Consider the following 22185-nt stretch of genomic DNA (forward strand, 5'->3'; position numbering starts at 1 on the left):
ATATTCCTATAGGGTCAGCCGCTGATCTCCATATTCCTATAGGGTCAGCCGCTGATCTCCATATTCCTATAGGGTCAGCCGCTGATCTCCATCTCTCTGTAGGGTCAGCCGCTGATCTCCATCTCTCTATAGGGTCAGCCGCTGATTTCCATCTCTCTATAGGGTCAGCCTCTGATCTCCATCTCTCTATAGGGTCAGCCGCTGATCTCCATATTCCTATAGGGTCAGCCGCTGATCTCCATATTCCTATAGGGTCAGCCACTGATCTCCATCTCTCTATAGGGTCAGCCACTGATCTCCATCTCTCTATAGGGTCAGCCGCTGATCTCCATCTCTCTATAGGGTCAGCCGCTGATCTCCATCTCTCTATAGGATCAGCCGCTGATCTCCATCTCTCTATAGGGTCAGCCGCTGATCTCCTTATTCCTATAGGGTCAGCCGCTGATCTCCATCTCTCTATAGGGTCAGCCGCTGATCTCCATCTCTCTATAGGGTCAGCCGCTGATCTCCCTATATCTATAGGATCAGCCGCTGATCTCCATCTCTCTATAGGGTCAGCGGCTGATCTCCTTATTCCTATAGGGTCAGCCGCTGATCTCCATCTCTCTATAGGGTCAGCCGCTGATCTCCATCTCTCTATAGGGTCAGCCGCTGATCTCCCTATATCTATAGGATCAGCCGCTGATCTCCATCTCTCTATAGGGTCAGCGGCTGATCTCCTTATTCCTATAGGGTCAGCCGCTGATCTCCATCTCTCTATAGGGTCAGCCGCTGATCTCCATCTCTCTATAGGGTCAGCCGCTGATCTCCCTATATCTATAGGGTCAGCTGCTGATCTCCATCTCTCTATAGGGTCAGCCGCTGATCTCCATCTCTCTATAGGGTCAGCCGCTGATCTCCATATTCCTATAGGGTCAGCTGCTGATCTGCCTATATCTATAGGGTCAGCCGCTGATCTCCATAGGGTCCTGTAGTAGGAATGCTTGTAAGGCAGTGAGTGTAAGGTCCCGTACCACCTTAGTGTTTGCTGCTTGTGCTTTGCACAATACATTATTATATATCCTCATTGGGCGCTAATCCAGCAGCGCCAACAACCCCCATCATCCGCCCCATCTAGTGTTATAGGAATGTATAGCGTCCATAGAAAATCCACTTGTATCCGCTCAAATGTTGACGGCTCCAAGAGATAAAATGTCAGAAGTTTCACAGAAACCGGGATGATTGTGCGCTGCGGGGAGCGCCGGGCGGCGTGCGGGGAGGAGTGCTGGTGGCAGTAGTCATTGTATATAGTGTATATAGCGCGCTGACCCCCGTCTATACACCATTCAGCGGCGCCGTCTCCTTGGTATTCTGAGTCTTCCGGCTTCTGCATCGGCACAGGATCACCGACAGCACCACGATCAGCACGATCAGCGCCGCCGACACGCCTACAGCGACCAGGACAACAATATCAGATTCTGGAGAGAGAAGGAGACAGGACACAGGTCAGAAGCAACGCAAGACGCAGGAACCGAATACAGGCATGCAACAATGCAACAATGTGCCATATGTATCTCATCCACAGACAAGATACATGCGGGGTTATCCCCTCCTGTATCCTCCACCTGCTATTAGTAGGATATACTGTATACAGCCCCAGAGGGAGGGAACCCCAGTGTAACAGCCACGTAACCTTACTGCATGGCCACCTGAGGGGTTCCCAGAATGCAGTGCCTGTCTGTCCATCTGCTTTAGGTGAGGATGCCCCCATATCTGCAGCATATCCAATAGAGAGCCCATCATGTTAAGCCCCCGACAGCACCCATATAACCCCAGGGATTAGTGCCGCCATAGGAAGCCACAACGCATTACAAGCAATGCGTTGGTAAATAGGAGACAGTAAGCGAGCAGCAGCAGGGCGGGCGAGAACCGCGGCATCTATAGGGAGGGGCAGCTGATGGATCCACCTAATGGCGCGGGAACCGGCTGCCAGGAACGAAGAAGAAGAAGGTTACGCAATAAGACCCAACGCCCACAAGTCTACGGAGCTCCACCAGAGGCGTCAACTTACACTGAGGAACAAAACTCCAGTGGACGGGAAAAAGCCACTGGCGGCTGGAAAGCAAAACCAAAGGACAAAGATTATACAGGACTGGTGTATACGGGATATGGTGTATACGGTATATGGTGTATATGGTGTCTACATTGTGTCAGAGCTAGGACCTATAGAAAGGGCGGGGAGTATAGGGAGACGTTCAAGGAGCTACAGCCGATATAACGCCCTCCTCCACTATAAACCCCTCCTCCCCCCCTATAACCCCCCCTCCTCCTCCACTATAAACCCCTCCTCCTTTGCTATAACCCCCTCCTCCTCCTTTGCTATAACCCCCCCTCCTCCACTATAAACCCCTCCTCCTCCTCTATAACCCCCCCTCCTCCTTTGCTATAACCCCCCCTCCTCCTCTATAACCTCCTCCTCCTTTGCTATAACCTCCTCCCCCTCCTCCACTATAAACCCCTCCTCCTTTTCTATAACCCCCCCTCCTCCTCCTCCTTTTCTATAACCCCCCTCCTCCTCCATAACCTTCTCCCCCTCCTCCACTATAACGTCCCCCCCTCCTCCTCGACCATCACGCCTATGTAATATGTACTGTGTAAGTAACAGAGAAATGTGCAGGAAGTTGCTGTCTCGCAGTGTGGAGACGTTTCGCCCTCCGCCCTCTATAAGTGGTAATAACGCCGTCTGTCATAGACGTTGCTGCGAGGCCTCCCCTGTGCCGTCCCAATAATGAAGCCGCCTCAGAAGACTTTGCTCCTCACTCCACAAACGCCGACATTCTCCTATCCGACACCTCCACATCCTGACATGAGACGAAACCGGGGACACGGGGGGGGTATAGGGCGCCTACATCCAAAAACGTCCAGAAATGACGGCCCCTCCAACCCCCCACACAGCTATAGATGATAGTGGACGGGACGGATTGTGTTGTATTGTTTGGGAGACAATGGTGATAGAATACGACACAAGGGTGTAGGGGTATATAATATATATATATATATATATATATATGTGGCTTCAGGATTGATGAAAGGTTTTATAGAGAAATCTTTCTATACAGATGGGAGGTCTATGGAATCAGTGGATGATAGCAGATATTGTGCTTCCGGTTTGTTAGAGATTGTAAGGTGGAAGAAAATACAGCAATGTATGCTGCTCCACCTGTAACTCTCCCACCATGATGCCGGAGCGGCACCCAGGAGCCCTGCTGTCATTCCGGATCAGTCATGTGACCTGAGCCAATGTGAGCAGCGTGACCTTCTCATAGGCGACGTCCATCCACACAGCAGACAGTCCCCCTCGTGGTTTATGGCATCTTTTTATTATTTTGAGCATTGGGATTTGGGGGACCCCTACCTCCACGCTCAGTCGGGGTGCACATTTCATCAGAGTTCTGGCTCGTGCGGAGGAGTTTGCGGGATGGAACGGTCGCCTGCACGAAGAAGCAGTAACTCTCTCCCTTCTCTGTATTTATCACAATCTCGTTGGTGGACGACGATTCCTGTTTCTGCAAAGACAATTCCGAAAAGTCAGTCATGAGAGTGGAAACAGTCAGCAAGCTGATCTCATCCGCCATAGCCTGCTGTCCGTCTACGGCCAACAATGCCGGCCATACCAGACAAAAAGTTTGATAAGTTTTAGCTGAAAACTCCGACGGGTAGAGAGTAAGAGCAGGAGGCGGCACTCACCTTTCCGGTGCTGGAGGCCTTCCTGTAGAAGAGCGTATAGCGGAAGTCACCCTGGAATATATCCCGCAGAGTCATGTAGGTGTTATTGTTGCTGTATCTGTACGGCGTCCGGGTGTCCGACACCGATACCGTCAGGCGGCTCTCATCACCGTTAAAAGTAAAATTCTCGATTTTGGGTTTTCCAATAATTGCTGCAAATAAAAATAGAATCAAAGCAAATAAATAAAGAGAACGTAGTGATATTAGAGGGTCATCCCCTAACACATCCCATATGTGACTGACACGCTGGGACGCAGTATAACGGGAGCCGTCATGCAGACGTAGACTCTGATCTATCGGCTTATACAGCAGACGGATATATCAGTGTGAAAATATTCAACATAACTTGGAATTTATTCATTTAAATGTCGGCGTATTCTGGGCTTAGGAGTCCAGTGGGCGGTCCTATCACTGACTGACAGTTATCTCTGAGTAGGACCACCCACTGGACTCCTAACCCTAGAATGAAGGGGGGGGGGGTCACCTTCATCCGCTCCCCTATAGGTTTATATAAGGGACACCACATACTCTGCTCATAAGGCGTGAAGGTCGGACCCTCGGCATAGGGGAACTCCTCGGTCTCTGATGGCCGCCTCCTCTCTGATGAGATCCGGACTTCGTAGGTGCTGCGGACGTCCTTCACCAGGTCGGTGACATCACAGGTGGTGCTGGTGGTGTGGATACATTTCTTAGTCCAGTCAGTATACGGGCTAGAAGGACAGAGACAGATACGGAGATCATCATTCATCCTGAAGTGACCTCTATCTCTCTGCTTGTCCCCAATCTCCCAAAATCCAAGAGGCGTCTGACGACTTATACACAGGTATCGCTCCCTTATACCATCACATTGTCTTACAGAAGCAGGAGAGGAGTGAGCACTGTGCTCGTGTCCCTGAATCCATCATGTCCCATCCTCCTCCCCAACAACAGCTGCTGCAGGAGAAGAAGGGGATCATATTCCCGGGGTCTCCATTACCCCAAGTGCAGTCTACATAGAATGAGTGTATGTATAGTATACTGCACTGCTACACATACTATACTATACTGTACTGCTACACATACTATACTATACTTACATACTATAATATACTATACTACTACACTACTATACTATACATGCTATACTACACACACTATACTTACATACTATAATACTACACTACTATACTATAATATACTACTATACTGCTATATACTATACTACTATACATGCTATAATACACTATACTGCTATAATACACTATACAAGCTATAATATACTAGACAATACTATACTACTATACTGCTATAATATACTATACATGCTATAATACACTATACAAGCTATAATATACTAGACAACACTATACTACTATACTGCTATAATATACTATACTACTATACATGCTATAATATACTATACACTATACTGCTATAATATACTAGACAACACTATACTACTATACTGCTATAATATACTATACTACTATACACACTATAATACTCTATACTGCTATAATATACTATACTACTGTACATGCTATAATATACTACTATACTGCTATAATATACTATACACTATACTGCTATAATATACTATACTACTATACATGCTATAATATACTACTATACTGCTATAATATACTATACTACTATACATGCTATAATATACTATACACTATACTGCTATAATATACTATAGACTATACTGCTATAATATACTATACACTATACTGCTATAATATACTATACACTATACTGCTATAATATACTATACACTATACTGCTATAATACACTATAATATAATACACATACAGGATCCTATTGCTAAGTGATGTGGAATTCCTGGACGTTCTTCTCATTCCTTCCTATGTAAACCTGACAAGTGCGTGTGACACAGATCTCATAGAGCGTGCAGGAACAAGCAGGCGGACGTGCCCAGCCGCCCCATCACTACCATCACTATCAGTGAGCAATCCGGAACAATGAGACCTCATAGACGTGTGACTGTGTTACTGCCCCCGGGGCCGGCTGGGGGTCGGGGTGTTACATACAGGGATCACCTATGTATTCTATCAGCAGGTAACAGGCGGCACTCACCTTCTCACCAGCACGGTGTACACATAGTCTGTGGGTGTGGGGCTCCAGTCTAGTAAAGTCTTGAAGTTGATTGATGACAATTTGATGTTGGTCGCTGTGGGAAGGGTCACGTCTACAAAAGAAGGAAACCATTTACAGGGTCATGCGGACGAATTTAGATGCAAAACTTCAACTTCAGTAACAGCATCTGCCTACAGCAAAAAACCAGCAACAGTAACAGCATTTGCCTACAGCAAAAAACCAGCAGCAGTAACAGCATCTGCCTACAGCAAAAAACCAGCAGCAGTAACAGCATCTGCCTACAGCAAAAAACAGCAGCAGTAACAGCATCTGCCTACAGCAAAAAACCAGCAACAGTAACAGCATTTGCCTACAGCAAAAAACCAGCAGCAGTAACAGCATCTGCCTACAGCAAAAAACCAGCAACAGCATCTGCATACAGCAAAAAACAGCAGCAGTAACAGCATCTGCATACAGCAAAAACCAGCAGCAGTAACAGCATCTGCCTACAGCAAAAAACAGCAGCAACAGCATCTGCCTACAGCAAAAAACAGCAGCAGTAACAGCATCTGCCTACAGCAAAAAACAGCAGCAGTAACAGCATCTGCCTACAGCAAAAAAAAACAGCAGCAGTAACAGCATCTGCCTACAGCAAAAAAAACAGCAGCATTAACATCATCTGCATACAGCAAAAAAAACAAAAAACAGCAGCAGTAACAGCATCTGCCTACAGCAAAAAACAGCAGCAACAGCATCTGCCTACAGCAAAAAACAGCAGCAACAGCATCTGCCTACAGCAAAAAAACTGCAGCAGTAACAGCATCTGCATACAGCAAAAAAACAGCAACAGCATCTGCCTGCAGCAAAAAAACAGCAGCAGTAACAGCATCTGCCTACAGCAAAAAACAGCAACAGCATCTGCCTACAGCAAAAAAACCAGCAGCATTAACATCATCTGCATACAGCAAAAAAACAAAAAACAGCAGCAGTAACAGCATCTGCCTACAGCAAAAACAGCAGCAACAGCATCTGCCTACAGCAAAAAAACAGCAGCAACAGCATCTGCATACAGCAAAAAAACAGCAGCAGCAACAGCATCTGCCTACAGCAAAAAACAGCAACAGCATCTGCCTGCAGCAAAAAAACAGCAGCAGTAACAGCATCTGCCTACAGCAAAAAACAGCAACAGCATCTGCCTACAGCAAAAAACAGCAACAGCATTAACATCATCTGCATACAGCAAAAAAACAGCAACAGCAACATCTGCCTACAGCAAAAAACCAGCAACAGCAACATCTGCCTACAGCAAAAAAACAGCAGCAGTAACAGCATCTGCCTACAGCAAAAAACAGCAGCAACAGCATCTGCCTGCAGCAAAAAAACCAGCAGCATTAACATCATCTGCATACAGCAAAAAAACAAAAAACAGCAGCAGTAACAGCATCTGCCTACAGCAAAAACAGCAGCAACAGCATCTGCCTACAGCAAAAAAACAGCAGCAACAGCATCTGCATACAGCAAAAAAACAGCAGCAGCAACAGCATCTGCCTACAGCAAAAAACAGCAACAGCATCTGCCTGCAGCAAAAAAACAGCAGCAGTAACAGCATCTGCCTACAGCAAAAAACAGCAACAGCATCTGCCTACAGCAAAAAAACCAGCAGCATTAACATCATCTGCATACAGCAAAAAAACAAAAAACAGCAGCAGTAACAGCATCTGCCTACAGCAAAAACAGCAGCAACAGCATCTGCCTACAGCAAAAAAACAGAAGCAACAGCATCTGCATACAGCAAAAAAACAGCAGCAGCAACAGCATCTGCCTACAGCAAAAAACAGCAACAGCATCTGCCTGCAGCAAAAAAACAGCAGCAGTAACAGCATCTGCCTACAGCAAAAAACAGCAACAGCATCTGCCTACAGCAAAAAAAACAGCAGCATTAACATCATCTGCATACAGCAAAAAACCAGCAACAGCAACATCTGCCTACAGCAAAAAAACAGCAGCAGTAACAGCATCTGTATACAGCAAACAGTAACTGATCACACATCATATATTCCCAGTAACTGATCACATGCTTGCAGACTATAAAGCATGAAGGAAACATATATATATATATATATATATATATATATACACACACACACACACCCTGGCTCAGGCTCCTCCCCTGTAATCTGCACGGACATTTTCTTTGTTTTCTATTATTGTGTAAATATTTGGATTTTTCCTTCATTGTGTAAATAGGAAACATGAGTTACTGATCAGCCGGACGTCACCTTCATATAACCTGATAGCGGCCACTGATCAGGAAAGATGGCGGCGGCTGCTGGCGGCTCCAGGGGCCATTACAATGGTGCAGTCACACAGCTCAGGTGCCATAGAGCGGCGGTGGGGAACACTACAACTCCCATCATCACCTGGATAACTAAGGCTCTCTCTGTTTTTTTTTACCCAGACATGATGAGAGTAGTAGTTTTACTACTACTCCATAGTAGTACCATAGTGACAACCCCGACTATACAGTCACAGGGGGAGGGGGGCAGGTTCCTCACCACGGCCATAGACACAGTGACAACCCCGACTATACAGTCACAGGGGGAGGGGGGCAGGTTCCTCACCACGGCCATAGACACAGTGACAACCCCGACTATACAGTCACAGGGGGAGGGGGGCAGGTTCCTCACCACGGCCATAGACACAGTGACAACCCCGACTATACAGTCACTGGGGGAGGGGGGCAGGTTCCTCACCACGGCCATAGACACAGTGACAACCCTGACTTCCTGTTCTTGTTACTTTGTGGCGGCTTCTCTCCGTCTCTCTCCAGTAACGTAACTACAACCCCCATCATTCCCGGACAGACGGGATCGCAGCTTCACAAGATGTGACAGGATTTTTACATTTGGGAAAGTGGAAAGTCGCAAAGTTATTGGGTGCAGAATGCAGCACAACGGCCACGAGGCCTCAGTCCGACCATCAGGACCGTGCACCATGTCCGTAATCTGCAAGTCCGTGTAATCCAGATTTTTTGCTGATCCGCAAAAAACATAATAAAAAGATTCATTGTTCATTGATTGGAGCCGCTCCCATAGACTTGTATGGGTGAATCTGCCGTAGTTACAGCCCAGACGGGGTCCTATCTCCTGTTCTTCTGTGGATCCGTAATACGCACAGTGTGAACAGCCCAATAGAGATCAATTTGTCCGTAATTTGTCCGTTATTATGGCTGCACTTACTGCATGTGTGATTAAGGGACAAAGTTATAGTAGAGAACCCCAAGTACCCCCCCCCCCAATAGGAGAACGGACAGACGTGAATGTGGACAACAACAACCAGTGCTGACCCCACATCTATACCCCATAGCTATCCCCCCCATCTACTATACCCCACTATCAGCCCCCCCCCCCAGCCCCCCACACCCCCGTGCACTGTGAATGGTCTGGAGGAAAGAAGGGAAAGGGGAGACATGATGGAAACCTTTATATATGTTACAGGAGGAAGAAGGGAAAGGGAGGACATGATGGAAACCTTTATATATGTTACAGGGGGAAGAAGGGAAAGGAGGACATGATGGAAACCTTTATATATGTTACAGGGGGAAGAAGGGAAAGGGAGGACATGATGGGAACCTTTATATATGTTACAGGAGGAAGAAGGGAAAGGGAGGACATGATGGAAACCTTTATATATGTTACAGGAGGAAGAAGGGAAAGGAGGGACATGATGGAAACCTTTATATATGTTACAGGAGGAAGAAGGGAAAGGAGGGACATGATGGAAACCTTTATATATGTTACAGGAGGAAGAAGGGAAAGGGAGTACATGATGGAAACCTATATATATATATGTTACAGGAGGAAGAAGGGAAAAGGGGACATGATGGAAACCTTTATATATGTTACAGGAGGAAGAAGGGAAATGGAGGACATGATGGAATCCTTTATATATGTTACAGGAGGAAGAAGGGAAATGGAGGACATGATGGAATCCTTTATATATATTACAGGAGGAAGAAGGGAAAGGAGGGACATGATGGAAACCTTTATATATGTTACAGGAGGAAGAAGGGAAAGGGAGGACATGATGGAAACCTTTATATATGTTACAGGAGGAAGAAGGGAAAGGGAGGACATGATGGAAAGCTTTATATATGTTACAGGAGGAAGAAGGGAAAGGGAGGACATGATGGAATCCTTTATATATGTTACAGGAGGAAGAAGGGAAATGGAGGACATGATGGAATCCTTTATATATATTACAGGAGGAAGAAGGGAAAGGAGGGACATGATGGAAACCTTTATATATGTTACAGGAGGAAGAAGGGAAAGGGAGGACATGATGGAAACCTTTATATATGTTACAGGAGGAAGAAGGGAAAGGAGGACATGATGGAAACCTTTATATATGTTACAGGAGGAAGAAGGGAAAGGGAGGACATGATGGAAACCTTTATATATGTTACAGGAGGAAGAAGGGAAAGGAGGACATGATGGAAACCTTTATATATGTTACAGGAGGAAGAAGGGAAAGGAGGACATGATGGAACCCTTTATATATGTTACAGGAGGAAGAAGGGAAAGGAGGACATGATGGAACCCTTTATATATGTTACAGGAGGAAGAAGGGAAAGGAGGGACATGATGGAAACCTTTATATATGTTACAGGAGGGAAGAAGGGAAAGGAGGGACATGATGGAAACCTATATATATGTTACAGGAGGAAGAAGGGAAAGGGAAGACATGATGGAAACCTTTATATATGTTACAGGAGGAAGAAGGGAAAGGGAGGACATGATGGAAACCTTTATATGTTACAGGAATAAATAAGGGTCAGGAGGGAAATGTTCTTAGTAAATAACTGAGCTCAGGAAGAGGAGGACACAGTGAGAAGTTAGTTGGGGAAAGATCAGAAGCAATGTGAGAAAATATTATTTTACTGAAAGAGTAGTAGATACCTGGAACAAACTTCCAGCAGATGTGGTTGGTAAATCTACAATAACAGAATGTAACCTGCCTGGTATATACATCTATCTATCTGCCTGGTATATACATCTATCTATCTGCCTGGTATATACATCTATCTATCTGCCTGGTATATACATATATCTATCTGCCTGGTATATACATCTATCTATCTGCCTGGTATATACATCTATCTATCTGCCTGGTATATACATCTATCTATCTGCCTGGTATATACATCTATCTATCTGCCTGGTATATACATATATCTATCTGCCTGGTATATACATATATCTATCTGCCTGGTATATACATATATCTATCTGCCTGGTATATACATCTATCTATCTGCCTGGTATATACATCTATCTATCTGCCTGGTATATACATATATCTGCCTGGTATATACATCTATCTATCTGCCTGGTATATACATATATCTGCCTGGTATATACATCTATCTATCTGCCTGGTATATACATCTATCTATCTGCCTGGTATATACATATATCTGCCTGGTATATACATATATCTACCTGCCTGGTATATACATCTATCTATCTGCCTGGTATATACATCTATCTATCTGCCTGGTATATACATATATCTGCCTGGTATATACATCTATCTATCTGCCTGGTATATACATCTATCTATCTGCCTGGTATATACATATATCTGCCTGGTATATACATATATCTGCCTGGTATATACATATATCTGCCTGGTATATACATCTATCTATCTGCCTGGTATATATATATATATCTGCCTGGTATATACATATATCTATCTGCCTGGTATATACATACATCTATCTGCCTGGTATATACATATATCTATCTGCCTGGTATATACATATATATATCTGCCTGGTATATACATATATCTGCCTGGTATATACATACATCTATCTATGACTGGTATAAACATATATCTATCTGCCTGGTATATACATATATCTGTCTGCCTGGTATATACATCTATCTATCTGCCTGGTATATACATCTATCTGCCTGGTATATACATACATCTATCTGCCTGGTATATACATATATCTGCCTGGTATATACATCTATCTGCCTGGTATATACATCTATCTGCCTGGGATATACATATATCTATCTGCCTGGGATATACATATATCTATCTGCCTGGTGTATACATATATCTATCTGCCTGGTGTATACATATATCTTTCTATGACTGGTATATACATATATCTGCCTGGTATATACATATATCTATCTGCCTGGTATATACATATATCTATCTGCCTGGTGTATACATATATCTTTCTATGACTGGTATATACATATATCTGCCTGGTATATACATATATCTATCTGCCTGGTATATACATATATCTGCCTGGTATATACATATATCTATCTGCCTGGTATATACATCTATCTATCTGCCTGGTATATACATATATCTGCCTGGTATATACATATATCTGCCTGGTATATACATCTATCTATCTGCCTGGTATATACATATATCTGCCTGGTATATACATATATCTGCCTGGTATATACATCTATCTATCTGCCTGGTATATACATATATCTGCCTGGTATATACATATATCTATCTGCCTGGTATATACATATATCTATCTGCCTGGTATATACATATATCTGCCTGGTATATACATATATCTATCTGCCTGGTATATACATATATCTATCTGTCTGGTATATACATATATCTGTCTGGTATATACATATATCTGCCTGGTATATACATATATCTATCTGCCTGGTATATACATATATCTGCCTGGTATATACATATATCTATCTGTCTGGTATATACATATATCTGCCTGGTATATACATATATCTATCTGCCTGGTATATACATATATCTGCCTGGTATATACATATATCTATCTATGACTGGTATATACATATATCTGCCTGGTATATACATATATCTATCTGCCTGGTATATACATATATCTGCCTGGTATATACATATATCTATCTGCCTGGTATATACATATATCTATCTATGACTGGTATATACATATATCTATCTATGACTGGTATATACATATATCTATCTGCCTGGTATATACATCTATCTGCCTGGTATATACATATATCTATCTATGACTGGTATATACATATATCTATCTGCCTGGTATATACATCTATCTGCCTGGTATATACATCTATCTATCTGCCTGGTATATACATATATCTATCTGCCTGGTATATACATATATCTATCTGCCTGGTATATACATATATCTATCTGCCTGGTATATACATATATCTATCTGCCTGGTATATACATATATCTATCTATGACTGGTATATACATCTATCTATCTGCCTGGTATATACATATATCTATCTATGACTGGTATATACATATATCTATCTGCCTGGTATATACATATATCTATCTGCCTGGTATATACATATATCTATCTGCCTGGTATATACATATATCTATCTATGACTGGTATATACATATATCTATCTGCCTGGTATATACATCTATCTGCCTGGTATATACATACATCTATCTGCCTGGTATATACATATATCTATCTATGACTGGTATATACATCTATCTATCTGCCTGGTATATACATATATCTGCCTGGTATATACATATATCTATCTGCCTGGTATATACATATATCTATCTGCCTGGTATATACATCTATCTATCTGCCTGGTATATACATCTATCTGCCTGGTATATACATACATCTATCTGCCTGGTATATACATCTATCTGCCTGGTATATACATCTATCTATCTATCTATCTGCCTGGTATATACATATATCTATCTGCCTGGTATATACATATATCTACCTGCCTGGTATATACATCTATCTATCTGCCTGGTATATACATATATCTATCTGCCTGGTATATACATATATCTGCCTTGTATATACATATATCTGCCTGGTATATACATCTATCTATCTATGACTGGTATATACATATATCTATCTGCCTGGTATATACATCTATCTGCCTGGTATATACATATATCTATCTGCCTGGTATATACATCTATCTATCTGCCTGGTATATACATCTATCTGCCTGGTATATACATCTATCTGCCTGGTATATACATATATCTATCTATGACTGGTATATACATATATCTATCTGCCTGGTATATACATACATCTATCTGCCTGGTATATACATATATCTATCTGCCTGGTATATACATATATCTATCTGCCTGGTATATACATATATCTATCTGCCTGGTATATACATATATCTATCTGCCTGGTATATACATCTATCTGCCTGGTATATACATATATCTATCTATGACTGGTATATACATATATCTATCTGCCTGGTATATACATACATCTATCTGCCTGGTATATACATATATCTATCTGCCTGGTATATACATCTATCTGCCTGGTATATACATACATCTATCTGCCTGGTATATACATATATCTGCCTGGTATATACATCTATCTGCCTGGTATATACATACATCTATCTGCCTGGTATATACATCTATCTGCCTGGTGTATACATATATCTATCTGCCTGGTATATACATATATCTTTCTATGACTAGTATATATATATATCTATCTATCTGCCTGGTATATACATATATCTATCTATGACTGGTATATACATATATCTATCTGCCTGGTATATACATACATCTATCTGCCTGGTATATACATATATCTATCTGCCTGGTATATACATATATCTGCCTGGTATATACATATATCTATCTGCCTGGTATATACATATATCTATCTGCCTGGTATATACATATATCTATCTGCCTGGTATATACATCTATCTATCTGCCTGGTATATACATCTATCTGCCTGGTATATACATACATCTATCTGCCTGGTATATACATATATCTGCCTGGTATATACATCTATCTGCCTGGTATATACATACATCTATCTGCCTGGTATATACATCTATCTGCCTGGTGTATACATATATCTATCTGCCTGGTATATACATATATCTTTCTATGACTAGTATATATATATATCTATCTATCTGCCTGGTATATACATATATCTTTCTATGACTGGTATATATATATATCTATCTATCTGCCTGGTATATACATATATCTTTCTATGACTGGTATATATATATATCTATCTATCTGCCTGGTATATACATATATCTATCTATGACTGGTATATACATATATCTATCTATGACTGGTATATACATATATCTTTCTATGACTGGTCTCCGCTTGGAGAGGACGCGCAGATCTCGCGGATTTCTTGCCTCGCTGATCCTTAATCCCGGATCAGTGTTCCGTCTCTCCCTACAGATTTCTCTTCCGCTTGTAAATGTAAAACATCAGGAGACAATTACGGGGTCCCCCCCCAGGACGTGGCCCCCAACATCAAAGCCGAGTGGGACCGCCCGGGGGCCCATGTGTTTGTGTTTAACCAAAACTCCAGAATTCACATAAAACCCCAGAGGTCACATGACCCCTATATCCTGGGAGAGAGAAGGTCGTATACAGGGGTATACAGGAGCGGGGGAGGAGGGGGCTGCAGCTGCCAGGTCCTGCTCCTTCCTATATACTGAGCTGGGTGCTCTGTTGGGTGTATACAGCTGCTTCTGGTATATAACAACTGTATACTGACTGCAGGGGGCGGCTAATGAATCTAATGAATAAGTATATACTGTATAATATATGTGGCTAGGTAGGTACCAGGTAATATGGGGGACCCCTGTATCTATAGCTAGGTACCAGGTAATATGGGGGACCCCGATATCTATAGCTAGGTACCAGGTAATATGGGGGACCCCTGTATCTATAACTAGGTACCAGGTAATACGGGGGACCCCTGTATCTATAGCTAGGTACCAGGTAATATGGGGGACCCCTGTATCTATAGCTAGGTACCAGGTAATATGGGGGACCCCGATATCTATAGCTAGGTACCAGGTAATACGGGGGACCCCTGTATCTATAGCTAGGTACCAGGTAATACGGGGGATCCCTGTATCTATAGCTAGGTACCAGGTAATATGGGGGACCCCTGTATCTATAGCTAGGTACCAGGTAATATGGGGGACCCCGATATCTATAGCTAGGTACCAGGTAATATGGGGGACCCCTGTATCTATAGCTAGGTACCAGGTAATATGGGGGACCCCTGTATCTATAGCTAGGTACCAGGTAATATGGGGGACCCCTGTATCTATAGCTAGGTACCAGGTGATATGGGGGACCCCTGTATCTATAACTAGGTACCAGGTAATACGGGGGACCCCTATATCTATAGCTAGGTACCAGGTAATATGGGGGACCCCGATATCTATAGCTAGGTACCAGGTAATACGGGGGATCCCTATATCTATAGCTAGGTACCAGGTAATACGGGGGACCCCTGTATCTATAGCTAGGTACCAGGTAATACGGGGGACCCCTATATCTATAGCTAGGTACCAGGTAATATGGGGGACCCCGATATCTATAGCTAGGTACCAGGTAATATGGGGGACCCCTGTATCTATAGCTAGGTACCAGGTAATATGGGGGACCCCTGTATCTATAGCTAGGTACCAGGTAATATGGGGGACCCCTGTATCTATAGCTAGGTACCAGGTAATATGGGGGACCCCTGTATCTATAGCTAGGTACCAGGTAATATGGGGGACCCCTGTATCTATAGCTAGGTACCAGGTGATATGGGGGACCCCTGTATCTATAACTAGGTACCAGGTAATACGGGGGACCCCTATATCTATAGCTAGGTACCAGGTAATATGGGGGACCCCGATATCTATAGCTAGGTACCAGGTAATACGGGGGACCCCTGTATCTATAGCTAGGTACCAGGTAATACGGGGGACCCCTATATCTATAGCTAGGTACCAGGTAATATGGGGGACCCCTGTATCTATAACTAGGTACCAGGTAATATGGGGGACCCCTATATCTATAGCTAGGTACCAGGTAATATGGGGGACCCCTATATCTATAGGTAGGTACCAGGTAATATGGGGGACCCCTGTATCAATAGCTAGGTACCAGGTAATATGGGGGACCCCTGTATCTATAGCTAGGTACCAGGTAATATGGGGGACCCCTGTATCTATAGCTAGGTACCAGGTAATATGGGGGACCCCGATATCTATAGCTAGGTACCAGGTAATATGGGGGACCCCTGTATCTATAGCTAGGTACCAGGTAATACGGGGGACCCCTATATCTATAGCTAGGTACCAGGTAATACGGGGGACCCCTATATCTATAGCTGGGTACCAGGTAATACGGGGGACCCCGATATCTATAGCTAGGTACCAGGTAATATGGGGGACCCCTGTATCTATAGCTAGGTACCAGGTAATACGGGGGACCCCTATATCTATAGCTAGGTACCAGGTAATACGGGGGACCCCTATATCTATAGCTAGGTACCAGGTAATATGGGGGACCCCTATATCTATAGCTAGGTACCAGGTAATACGGGGGACCCCTATATCTATAGCTAGGTACCAGGTAATATGGGGGACCCCTGTATCTATAGCTAGGTACCAGGTAATATGGGGGACCCCTGTATTTATAGCTAGGTACCAGGTAATATGGGGGACCCCTGTATCTATAGCTAGGTACCAGGTAATATGGGGGACCCCTGTATCTATAGCTAGGTACCAGGTAATACGGGGGGGACCCCTATATCTATAGCTAGGTACCAGGTAATACGGGGGACCCCTATATCTATAGCTAGGTACCAGGTAATACGGGGGATCCCTGTATCTATAGCTAGGTACCAGGTCATATGGGGGACCCCGATATCTATAGCTAGGTACCAGGTCATATGGGGGACCCCTATATCTATAGCTAGGTACCAGGTCATATGGGGGACCCCTATATCTATAGCTAGGTACCAGGTAATACGGGGGACCCCTGTATCTATAGCTAGGTACCAGGTTATACGTGGGACCCCTATATCTATAGCTAGGTACCAGGTAATACGGGGGACCCCTATATCTATAGCTAGGTACCAGGTAATACGGGGGACCCCGATATCTATAGCTAGGTACCAGGTAATATGGGGGACCCCTGTATCTATAGCTAGGTACCAGGTCATATGGGGGACCCCGATATCTATAGCTAGGTACCAGGTCATATGGGGGACCCCTATATCTATAGCTAGGTACCAGGTCATATGGGGGACCCCTATATCTATAGCTAGGTACCAGGTAATATGGGGGACCCCTGTATCTATAGCTAGGTACCAGGTTATACGGGGGACCCCTATATCTATAGCTAGGTACCAGGTAATACGGGGGACCCCTATATCTATAGCTAGGTACCAGGTAATACGGGGGACCCCGATATCTATAGCTAGGTACCAGGTAATACGGGGGACCCCTATATCTATAGCTAGGTACCAGGTAATATGGGGGACCCCTATATCTATAGCTAGGTACCAGGTAATATGGGGGACCCCTATATCTATAGCTAGGTACCAGGTAATATGGGGGATCCCTGTATTTATAGCTAGGTACCAGGTAATACGGGGGACCCCTATATCTATAGCTAGGTACCAGGTAATATGGGGGATCCCTGTATTTATAGCTAGGTACCAGGTAATATGGGGGACCCCTATATCTATAGCTAGGTACCAGGTAATACGGGGGACCCCTGTATCTATAACTAGGTACCAGGTAATATGGGGGACCCCTATCTCTATACATGTCCTTATATGGCCAAGAAACTTGTAATATTCTTATAATCTACAGCAGTGATCTAGAAGCTGCAGAGGCTGCCGGGCATGCTGGGAGTTGTAGTCTCACAACAGCTGGAGAGATGCAGAGGAGAGATCTCCGTGACCTCAGATGGTGTCACTGCCCACAGCCATGGAATGTACCACAAGAGCTGACACTCTAATGAGCACATGAAGCACATAGACCTGAGTGGTTCAGTCTGTGACCCCTGACCCCAGATCTGCTGGATAATAACCCTGCTGTCCTGGGGCGTTATATACTGAGGACCCCCGGCCTCCCCGGACATCAGAGTAATAATATACTGAGGACCCCCGGCCTCCCCGGACATCAGAGAGTAATAATATACTGAGGACCCCCGGCCTCCCCGGACATCAGAGAGTAATAATATACTGAGGACCCCCGGCCTCCCCGGACATCAGAGTAATAATATACTGAGGACCCCCGGCCTCCCCGGACATCAGAGTAATAATATACTGAGGACCCCCGGCCTCCCCGGACATCAGAGAGTAATAATATACTGAGGACCCCCGGCCTCCCCGGACATCAGAGTAATAATATACTGAGGACCCCCGGCCTCCCCGGACATCAGAGAGTAATAATATACTGAGGACCCCCGGCCTCCCCGGACATCAGAGAGTAATAATATACTGAGGACCCCCGGCCTCCCCGGACATCAGAGTAATAATATACTGAGGACCCCCGGCCTCCCCGGACATCAGAGAGTAATAATATACTGAGGACCCCCGGTCACCCCGGACATCAGAGTAATAATATACTGAGGACCCCCGGTCACCCCGGACATCAGAGTAATAATATACTGAGGACCCCCGGCCTTCCCGGACATCAGAGTAATAATATACTGAGGACCCCCGGCCTCCCCGGACATCAGAGTAATAATATACTGAGGACCCCCGGCCTCCCCGGACATCAGAGTAATAATATACTGAGGACCCCCGGTCACCCCGGACATCAGAGTAATAATATACTGAGGACCCCCGGCCTCCCCGGACATCAGAGTAATAATATACTGAGGACCCCCGGCCTCCCCGGACATCAGAGTAATAATATACTGAGGACCCCCGGCCTCCCCGGACATCAGAGTAATAATATACTGAGGACCCCCGGTCACCCCGGACATCAGAGTAATAATATACTGAGGACCCCCGGCCTCCCCGGACATCAGAGTAATAATATACTGAGGACCCCCGGCCTTCCCGGACATCAGAGTAATAATATACTGAGGACCCCCGGTCTCCCCGGACATCAGAGTAATAATATACTGAGGACCCCCGGCCTCCCCGGACATCAGAGTAATAATATACTGAGGACCCCCGGTCACCCCGGACATCGGAGTAATAATATACTGAGGACCCCCGGTCACCCCGGACATCAGAGTAATAATATACTGAGGACCCCCGGTCACCCCGGACATCAGAGTAATAATATACTGAGGACCCCCGGCCTCCCCGGACATCAGAGTAATAATATACTGAGGACCCCCGGCCTCCCCGGACATCAGAGTAATAATATACTGAGGACCCCCGGCCTCCCCGGACATCAGAGTAATAATATACTGAGGACCCCCGGCCTCCCCGGACATCAGAGTAATAATATACTGAGGACCCCCGGTCACCCCGGACATCAGAGTAATAATATACTGAGGACCCCCGGCCTCCCCGGACATCAGAGTAATAATATACTGAGGACCCCCGGCCTCCCCGGACATCAGAGTAAGAATATACTGAGGACCCCCGGTCACCCCGGACATCAGAGTAATAATATACTGAGGACCCCCGGCCTCCCCGGACATCAGAGTAATAATATACTGAGGACCCCCGGCCTCCCCGGACATCAGAGAGTAATAATATACTGAGGACCCCCGGCCTCCCCGGACATCAGAGTAATAATATACTGAGGACCCCCGGTCACCCCGGACATCAGAGTAATAATATACTGAGGACCCCCGGCCTCCCCGGACATCAGAGAGTAATAATATACTGAGGACCCCCGGCCTCCCCGGACATCAGAGTAATAATATACTGAGGACCCCCGGCCTCCCCGGACATCAGAGTAATAATATACTGAGGACCCCCGGCCTCCCCGGACATCAGAGTAATAATATACTGAGGACCCCCGGCCTCCCCGGACATCAGAGTAATAATATACTGAGGACCCCCGGCCTCCCCGGACATCAGAGTAATAATATACTGAGGACCCCCGGCCTCCCCGGACATCAGAGTAATAATATACTGAGGACCCCCGGCCTCCCCGGACATCAGAGTAATAATATTTGGAGATAATTGATACAAATTATATTTTGGATCCTGTGAGATTCCACCAGATGCCAATATAATATAATGTAATATAATAATAATAATAATAATAATAATAATAATAATAATAATAATAATAATAATAATAATAATAATCATGTAATATAATAATTATCATATAATGTACAGAGAAAAAGTTTTCAGCAATTATATATCTACACCTCAGATAAGGAGAAACATTATGGGGGGGGGGGCAGTCTGTGTCCCCTCTTACCTTCTGCATTGTTCCTCTGCCAGCAGAAGACGCACATAACTAGCAGCACAGTGTGTACACGGCTCATCATATAATCCGGGGAAGATATTCCGGTAACTGCTGAGTGTAATCCCCGAGCGCAGTGTCCGCTGTATATAGAGGGAGGCAGCTGTATATATATAGAGAGAGAGAGAGAGAGAGAGAGAGAGAGAGCCGGTGGCCGGTATCGCTGTGTAGTCGCTGTGTGTGACCTGCTCCGGTCCCGCCGCCTCCTTTATAGTCACCTCTCCCCGGGAGCCGGATCTGTAGGTGAGGAGGAGGAGGGGGAGGGGCCCTGACTCACTGCTCCGCTCCTCCTGCTGTTCCCGCCTGCGCCTCCAGAGGGCGCTCCCCACCCATCCGCTCTCATCAGCTGCACAGAACTGACACTACAGACTGATACATAACAAAGATCAATATCATCTATCTCCTCTCTATCTATCTATCTATCTATCTATCTATCTATCTATCTATCTATCTCCTATCTATCTATCTCCTATCTATCTATCTCCTATCTATCTATCTATCTATCTATCTATCTATCTATCTATCTATCTATCTATCTATCTCCTATCTATCTCCTATCTATCTATCTCCTATCTATCTATCTATCTATCTATCTATCTATCTATCTATCTATCTATCTATCTATCTCCTATCTATCTATCTATCTCCTATCTATCTATCTATCTATCTATCTCCTATCTATCTATCTATCTATCTATCTATCTCCTATCTATCTCCTATCTATCTATCTATCTATCTATCTATCTATCTATCTCCTATCTATCTATCTATCTATCTATCTATCTATTTATCTCCTATCTATCTATCTATCTATCTATCTATCTCCTATCTATCTATCTATCTATCTATCTATCTATCTATCTATCTCCTATCTATCTATCTCCTATCTATCTATCTCCTATCTATCTCCTATCTATCTATCTATCTCCTATCTATCTATCTATCTCCTATCTATCTATCTATCTCCTATCTATCTATCTCCTATCTATCTATCTATCTATCTATCTATCTCCTATCTATCTATT

At 44.3% G+C, this 22185-nt stretch overlaps 1 protein-coding gene across 2 annotated transcripts; it reads right to left on the minus strand.

The window, feature by feature from the left end:
* Nucleotides 1-475: 475 nt before the first annotated feature.
* Nucleotides 476-21369, minus strand: F3 (coagulation factor III, tissue factor). Of its 2 annotated transcripts, XM_069967716.1 has the most exons (7): nt 21116-21369; nt 5846-5957; nt 4294-4475; nt 3727-3917; nt 3395-3545; nt 2051-2094; nt 1332-1457 (listed from the first exon to the last, which is right to left on the minus strand). In XM_069967716.1, exons 1-7 carry the CDS (start codon nt 21183-21185, stop codon nt 1428-1430), a joined length of 780 nt encoding a protein of 259 aa, XP_069823817.1. In that variant the 5' UTR covers nt 21186-21369; the 3' UTR covers nt 1332-1427. The 2 variants fall into 2 exon arrangements, with proteins under 2 accessions (XP_069823816.1, XP_069823817.1); XM_069967715.1 differs by lacking the exon at nt 2051-2094 and having other exon boundaries at nt 476-1457; nt 21116-21367.
* Between the last annotated feature and the right edge of the window lie 816 nt (nt 21370-22185).

Source organism: Dendropsophus ebraccatus, chromosome 4 (assembly GCF_027789765.1).
Source record: "Dendropsophus ebraccatus isolate aDenEbr1 chromosome 4, aDenEbr1.pat, whole genome shotgun sequence".
Classification (NCBI taxonomy): Eukaryota; Metazoa; Chordata; class Amphibia; order Anura; family Hylidae; genus Dendropsophus; species Dendropsophus ebraccatus.

Excerpts from the sequence above, each read along its gene's own strand:
- F3 (XM_069967715.1), bottom strand. The coding sequence starts at position 21,185 with ATGATGAGCCGTGTACACACTGTGCTGCTAGTTATGTGCGTCTTCTGC. Across the intron at positions 4,476-5,845 it reads TACACCGTGCTGGTGAGAAG|CCCGTATACTGACTGGACTA; the intron begins GTGAGTGCCGCC and ends CTGTCCTTCTAG. Across the intron at positions 1,458-3,394 it reads CACCCCGACTGAGCGTGGAG|AATCTGATATTGTTGTCCTG; the intron begins GTAGGGGTCCCC and ends TTCTCTCTCCAG.